At 45.7% G+C, this 7,500-nt stretch overlaps 1 protein-coding gene across 4 annotated transcripts in view; it reads right to left on the bottom strand.

The window, feature by feature from the left end:
- LOC143277146 (uncharacterized) overlaps window positions 1–7,500 on the bottom strand; it is a 106,296-nt gene that overhangs the window by 6,301 nt on the left and 92,495 nt on the right. For all 4 annotated transcript variants that reach the window (XM_076581891.1, XM_076581889.1, XM_076581890.1 and 1 more), the window contains 2 exons: window positions 4,009–4,175; window positions 2,442–2,573 (listed from right to left, as the gene is read on the bottom strand). In XM_076581891.1, coding sequence (XP_076438006.1) covers window positions 2,442–2,573; window positions 4,009–4,175 — 299 coding nt within the window. The remainder of the gene's footprint in view (window positions 1–2,441; window positions 2,574–4,008; window positions 4,176–7,500) is intronic.

The following is a 7,500-nucleotide window of genomic DNA, read 5'->3' on the forward strand; positions in this document are numbered from 1 at the left end:
GCTGTTTGTTATTATAATTGCTTCACAACACACCAAAAATCTAGCTGTTAGTTTTTATAACTGCTTCACAACACACCAAAACATCTAGCTGTTAGCTATTATAATTGCTTCACAACACACCAAAACATCTAGCAACACACCAAAACATCTTGCTGTTTGTTATTGTAACTGCTTCACAACACACCAAAACATCTAGCTGTTAGTTATTATAATTGCTTCACAACACACCAAAACATCTAGCTGTTAGTTATTATAATTGCTTCACAACACACCAAAACATCTAGCTGTTTGTTATTATAATTGCTTCACAACACACCAAAACATCTAGCTGTTAGTTATTATAACTGCTTCACAACACACCAAAACATCTAGCTGTTAGTTATTATAATTGCTTCACAACACACCAAAACATCTAGCTGTTAGTTATTATAATTGCTTCACAACACACCAAGCATTCTGCTGTTAGATATTGTGATTGCGCGCGCGAGCACTCACACACATAATTTTATATATGCATGTATGTATGTATCTCTCGCTCTCTCTCTCTCTATTTCTCTGTCTGTCTATTTCTCTCCCTCTCTCCGCCCTCCCTCTCTCCCTTTCTCTCTGTCTCTCTCCCCTTCTCTTCTCCCTTGTCCAGTGGGCTTTCATGCTGAACGGACAACAGAATATGTCAGTGTCAGTGTCAGTGTCAGTGTCTCCCCTTCTTTCCTCACTCTCTCTTCCTCTATCTCCCTCTCTCTCCCTCTCTGTCTCTCTCCTCCTCCTCCGCCTCCCCTCTCTCCCTCACTCTCCCCCCCTCTCTCTGTGCTTCTCTCCCCTCTCTCCCTATCTCTCCCTCTCTCCCTCCCCCCACCCCCTCTCTCTGTGCTTCTCTCCCCTCTCTCCCTATCTCTCCCCCTCCCTCTCTCCGCTCCCCCTCACTCTCTCCCCCCTCCCTCTCTCTCTGTGCTTCTCTCCCATCTCTCCCTATCTCTCCCTCTCCTTCTCTCCCCTCTCCCTCACTCTCTCCCTCCCCCCTCTCTCTGTGCGGCTCTCCCCTCTCTCCCAATCTATCCCTCTCTCCCCTCTCCCTCACTCTCTCCCTCCCCCCTCTCTCTGTGCGGCTCTCCCCTCTCTCCCAATCTCTCCCTCTCTCTCTCTCCCCTCTCCCTCACTCTCTCTCTCCCCCCTCTCTCTGTGCGGCTCTCCCCTCTCTCCCTATCTCTCCCTCTCCCTCACTCTCTCCCTCCCCTCTCTCTCTCTCTCTGTGCTTCTCTCCCCTCTCTCCCAATCTCTCCCCTCTCCCTCACTCTCTCACTCCCCCCACTCTCTCTGTGCGGCTCTCCCCTCTCTCCCTATCTCCCTCTCCCCTCTCCCTCCCTCTCTCCCCCCTCCCTCTCTCTCTCTGTGGTTCTCTCCCCTCTCTCCCTATCTCTCCCTCTCTTTCTCTCCCCTCTCTCGCTCTCTCTCTCTCTATTTCTCTCCCTCTCTCCGCCCTCCCTCTCTCCCTTTCTCTCTGTCTCTCTCCCCTTCTTTTCTCCCTTGTCCAGTGGGCTTTCATGCTGAACGGACAACAGAATATGTCAGTGTCAGTGTCAGTGTCTCCCCTTCTTTCCTCACTCTCTCTTCCTCTATCTCCCTCTCTCTCCCTCTCTGTCTCTCTCCTCCTCCTCCGCCTCCCCTCTCTCCCTCACTCTCCCCCCTTTCTTTGTGCTTCTCTCCCCTCTCTCCATATCTCTCCCCTCTCTCTCCCTCTCTCCCTCCCCCCCCTCTCTCTGTGCTTCTCTCCCCTCTCTCCCTATCTCTCCCCCTCCCTCTCTCCGCTCCCCCTCACTCTCTTCCCCCCTCCCTCTCTCTCTGTGCTTCTCTCCCCTCTCTCCCTATCTCTCCCCTCTCTCTCCCTCTCTCCCTCCCCCCCTCTCTGTGCTTCTCTCCCCTCTCTCCCTATCTCTCCCTCTCTTTCTCTCCCCTCTCCCATACACTCTCTTTCTTTCCCCCTCTCCCTCATACACACTTCCCCTCCTCTCCCTCCTCCCTCCCTCTCTCCCCCTCACTCTCCCTCTCTCTACCCCCTCTCTCTAACCCTTCCTCCCCCCTCTCTCTCCATCTCGCTCTCACTCTCTCTCTCTTCCCTCTCCCTCTCTCTCTCTCCCGCATCTCCCTCCCCTTCTCCCTCTCTCTTACCCCCTCTCTCCCTCCCTCTATGCCTCTCTCTCCTCTCTCCGTATCTCTCTCCCCCCCCCCTGCTATCTCTCCCTCCCTTCCTCCCTCCCTCCCCCATCCATCTTTCTCAATCTCCCCCTCCCTCTCTCTCCCCCTCGCTCTCTCACTTTCTCTCTCCCCCCTCTATCCCCCCCACGCCCCTCCCGCCCACCCCTCTCTCTCTCTCTCTCTCTCTCTCTCTCTCCCCTCTCTTTCTCTCCCTCATCCCCTCTCTCTCCAGTCACACCAGCACTGACCACTGGTTCAGAGGGAGAAGCGGACACCGCCTCGGTCAGTCGTTGAAGATCATCATCGTCCAGGCCCGTGTTGCACAGACTGACCGTCCTCACAGAGCCGCTCTTCTCCAGGTGACTGGCCAGCTGGTACACCTGTCCACACGTTCGTCGTCATCATCGTCATCATCGTCGTCGTCGTCGACCATTGGCATCATTGTGTAACCATCATCATCGTCGTCGTCGTCGTTTTTGTTGTCGTCGTTGTTGTTGTTGTTGTTGTTGTTGTCATCGTCGTCGTCGTCGTCGTCGACGTCATCATCGTCGTCATCAACATTATCACCATCATTATCAGTAGCTTCGTAGTTGTAGCCGTCATCATCATCATCGTCGTCGTCGTCGTCGTCGTCGTCATCAACACCATCACTATCGTCATCACCATCATCACCATCGTCATTGTCGTCGTCATCATCATCATCATCATCACTGGTATCATTGTCTAATCGATCATCATCACTATCTTCTTCATTGGTATCATCATCATCGTCGTCGTCGTCGTCGTCGTTGTCATCGTCGTAGTCAAGACCCGAGTTACACAGACTGATCATCTTCACTGAACTCCTTCTCTCTATATGACAGGAGATCATTCTCACATCAATATCATCGTCATTGTCGTCGTCATAACCATCGTCATCATCATCATCATCGTCATTTCATCATCATCACAATCACCATCATCACAATCATCATAGTCGGATCATCATTATCATTACCATCACAATCATCATCATCATCATCATCACCATCATCATCACAATCATCATCATCACAACCATCATCATCACAATCATCATCATCATCATCACTGTCGGATCATCATCATCATCACCACCATCATCACCATCATCACAATCATCATCATTACAATCATCATCGTCGGATCATCATCATCATCATCATCATCATCATCACAATCATCATCGTCTGCATCATCACCCACACCCATCAATTTCACTGAACCCCTGCTTGCCATCTGACTGGTCAGCTGGTGTACCTGAACACATCATCTTCATGTCGTCGTCATCGTCGTCGTCATCTTCATCATAACCTCCGCAACAATCATCACCATCATCAACTTTCCAAGAAATGCGTTAAAAGAAAAACAACAACAAAAAACGAGAACACGTTTTGAGGGAGAGAGAGAGAGAGAGAGAGAGAGAGAGAGAGAGAGAGAGGGAGCACTATCATGAACATTACAATTACACACACACACACACACACACACACACACATGAACTCTTTCTCTCTCTCTCCATCCCTCTCACTCTCTCTCTCACACGCACACAGGTACTCTCTCTCTCTCCCTCCCTCTCTTTCTCTCTCTCACTCTCTCTCACACACGCACACAGGTACTCTCTCTCTCTCCCTCCCTCTCTTTCTCTCTCTCTACATCTCTCTCACTCTCTCTCTCTCACATGCACACAGGCTCTCTCTCTCTCTCTTTCTCTCTCTCTCTCTCTCTGTCTCTCTTTCTTTCCATCACACACACACACACACACACACACACACACACACACACACACACACACACCTGGGATTTGTTCAACAGCACGTTGGACAACTCCACGCTATCTTTGTCCTCGCTGACCAGGTCCATTATCTCCCCTGGGTGGGCTCTGGCGGTCGGCACTTCCTGCGTCCTCAGGGGAAGCAACTCCCCGCCGTCTTCCTGTTCAGCCACGTTGTCTGGGTCGGCTCCTGATTGTGTTTGTGATGAATAATGAATGGATGGTAATTATGCATTTTTTTAAAATAAATGTTAATACTAATAGTAAAGAGTGGTAACTCTCTCCATTCACAAGGTACACAACTTTCGAGTCAGTGCTGCTTACGCTACCGATTCAGCTAGCACACAGGTAAATAAAAGGTACACTGGAACAAACCCCGACTCTTCCTCAAAAAAGGAAGCGCCGATGCCTGTCCTTATACCGATCGTCTGACATGTGCACACAGCAGCAAAGACAGAAGAAATGTGCAAACACAATGGAGAGGGTTACCGCTCTTTACTATTTGTTAATCATTTCATCTCCATGCCTAACTGTTTGTTCATTCCAAGTGTTAATACTGTTTCATGATGATAACGACTATGACGACGATGATGATGATATTGAGGAGAGAGGAAGAGGAGGAGGAGGAGAAGAAGAAGGAGAAGGAGGAGGAGGAGAAGGAGAGGAAGGAGGAGGAGGAGAAGAAGAAGAAGCTTTAATGATAATAAAAAAGAGATAATAATAATGATGATGATACTACGACTACTACTACTACTACTACTACTGATGACGATGATGATGATGATGATTAGCTACCTAATCAACTGATTTATGTTGATGATTGGATAGAGGAATGTGTGGACATCATTCTTTTGGAACTTTAATGATAACAATAGAAAAGAAATAACGATAATGATAACGATGATACTCCTGCTCCTCCTCCTATTCCTCCTCCTCCTCCTCCTGCTACTACTACTACTACTACCACTACTACTATATTGATGATGACGATGATGATGATGATGGCGATATCCCCCTCCTACTACTTTTCCACATTCTGTTCTCTCTCTCTTTTCCTTCTTAAATCCCCCCCCTGCGCCCCCACCCCCCCTACCCCCCACCTCCCCCAGTCCCCTCCACCTCAACCGCCCCCTTTTCAGTTGAAAATGTCTTCCCCTGCCATTGACTTTCACAAATGATGATTTCTAATTAATGATAATAATCATCACCATTATGATTGAAAAAATAATAATACAAATACAAATAATAATAATAAGATCATTTATTTTCAGTCTAATATCATCATCTTAGATGAACTGACTATAAATGAATAAACGAAATCCTACTACTACTATTAATGATGAAGAAGAAGATAATACTCCTCCTACTACTACTACTATTAATGATGATGATGATGATACTCCTCCTACTATTACTATTAATGATGATGAAGAAGAATATACTCCTCCTACTACTACTACTATTAATGATGATGAAGATGATGATGCTCCTACTCCTTCTACTATTGATGATGATGATGAAGATGATACTCCTCCTACTACTACTACTACTGTTGTTGATGATGATGATACACCTACTACTACTACTACTACTACTGTTGATGATGATGATGATGATACTCGTACTACTACTACTATTAATGATGATGATGCTCCTCCTCCTCCTCCTCCTACTACTACTACTACTACTATTGATGATGATGATGATGAAGATGATACTTCTCCTATTACTAATATTAATTATGATGATAATGATGATGATGATGATGCTCCTCCTCCTCCTCCTCCTCCTCCTACTACTACTAATACTACTACTACTACTAATGATGATGATGAAGATGATGATGCTCCTCCTACTACTGCTGTTGATGATGATGATGATGGTGATGATACTCCTACTACTACTGCTGTTGATGATGATGATGATGATGATGATGATACTCCTCCTACTGCTGTTGATGATGATGATGATGGTGATGATACTCCTACTACTACTGTTGATGATGATGATGATAATGATGATGATACTCCTACTACTGCTGTTAATTATGATGATGATGATACTCCTCCTACTACTGCTGTTAATGATGATGATGATGATGATACTCCTACTACTGCTGTTAATGATGATGATGATGATGATGGTGATGATAATGATACTCCTCCTACTACTGCTGTTAATGATGATGATGATGGTGATGATGATGATACTCCTACTACTGCTGTTAATGATGATGATGGTGATGATAATGATACTCCTCCTACTACTGCTGTTAATGATGATGATGATGAGGAGGAGGAGGATACTACTTCTACTACTGCTGTTAATGATGATGATGATGATGATGATACTCCTCCTTCTACTGCTGTTAATGATGATGATGATGACAATGATAATGAAAGAAAAAGGAAAATTCATAAAACTTGGAAAGGGTGTGTAACTTTTGTTACATCTAAAACATACTTGTCAGTATGTTTAAGTCAGATTTGTTTTGTTGCAAATCATTATCATTAGCGCGTGTGTGTGTGTGCGTGCGTGGGTGTGCGTTTTTTGCGTGTTTCGGAAACATCGTTGGACTGAAGATGTGATTCAATGAGTATGTTACTCTATCCTCCACACCTCAAAAAGTGCAAAATGATTAAATTTCTTTGAATCTTTAAATCATAACCTGCATGCAGCTCAAGTAGATGAAAAACAAACACCAAAAAGCGGATTCAGCCCTCTGTTCTAAAAATAGACGGACAGCTCATTGGCCAGGAAAGCGGAAACCAACTGGACGCCATACTGCCACTCGTATCCGGCCGTCAGTCTGTTGACAAGTCGTCTGCTAACTGGTGGTAGTGTTTGAAGTGTAACCCGTGTATCTTCGATGAAATCGTGTTATGCTTGCCCCCCACGACATGCCAAATGTTGTGTCTTGATTGAAATCTGCCAATGGTTTATCTACCAAAGTTATTACAGGAAAACAGTGTAGTGACACGTAGCGTAAACCTGCTGTGGAGGCACACACAGGGTGGTCAGCAAGAGAAAGGTCACTATGCTAAAAAGCCTGTGCTTGCCGTGAAGCAGTCATCGTAATAATAATAATAATAATGGATACTTATATAGCACACTATCCAAAAATCTGCTCTAGGTGCTTTACAAAAACGCTTTTGATAACATAAAACATTATATCTATGTTACATACACACACCAAAATGTGACCACACACACACGCGCACGCACGCACACACACACACACACACACACACACACACTGCATACATACATTTTAACATACATGTGTATCTAACAGCTACCCTAACACATACGCACACATAGGCAGGCAAAAACTTACATAGACACACGCACACACAATACACATTCATATACATGCATGTAGTTGTGGACCTGCCACAATTGAACTTATTGCTGAGGGAAAAGGTGAGTTTTGAGACGAGATTTAAAAGATGCGAGGGAATCAGAATGACGGAGGTTATCAGGGAGCTTGTTCCACGTCTTTGGCGATTGAAAAG

Source organism: Babylonia areolata, chromosome 33 (assembly GCF_041734735.1).
Source record: "Babylonia areolata isolate BAREFJ2019XMU chromosome 33, ASM4173473v1, whole genome shotgun sequence".
NCBI lineage: Eukaryota > Metazoa > Mollusca > Gastropoda > Neogastropoda > Buccinidae > Babylonia > Babylonia areolata.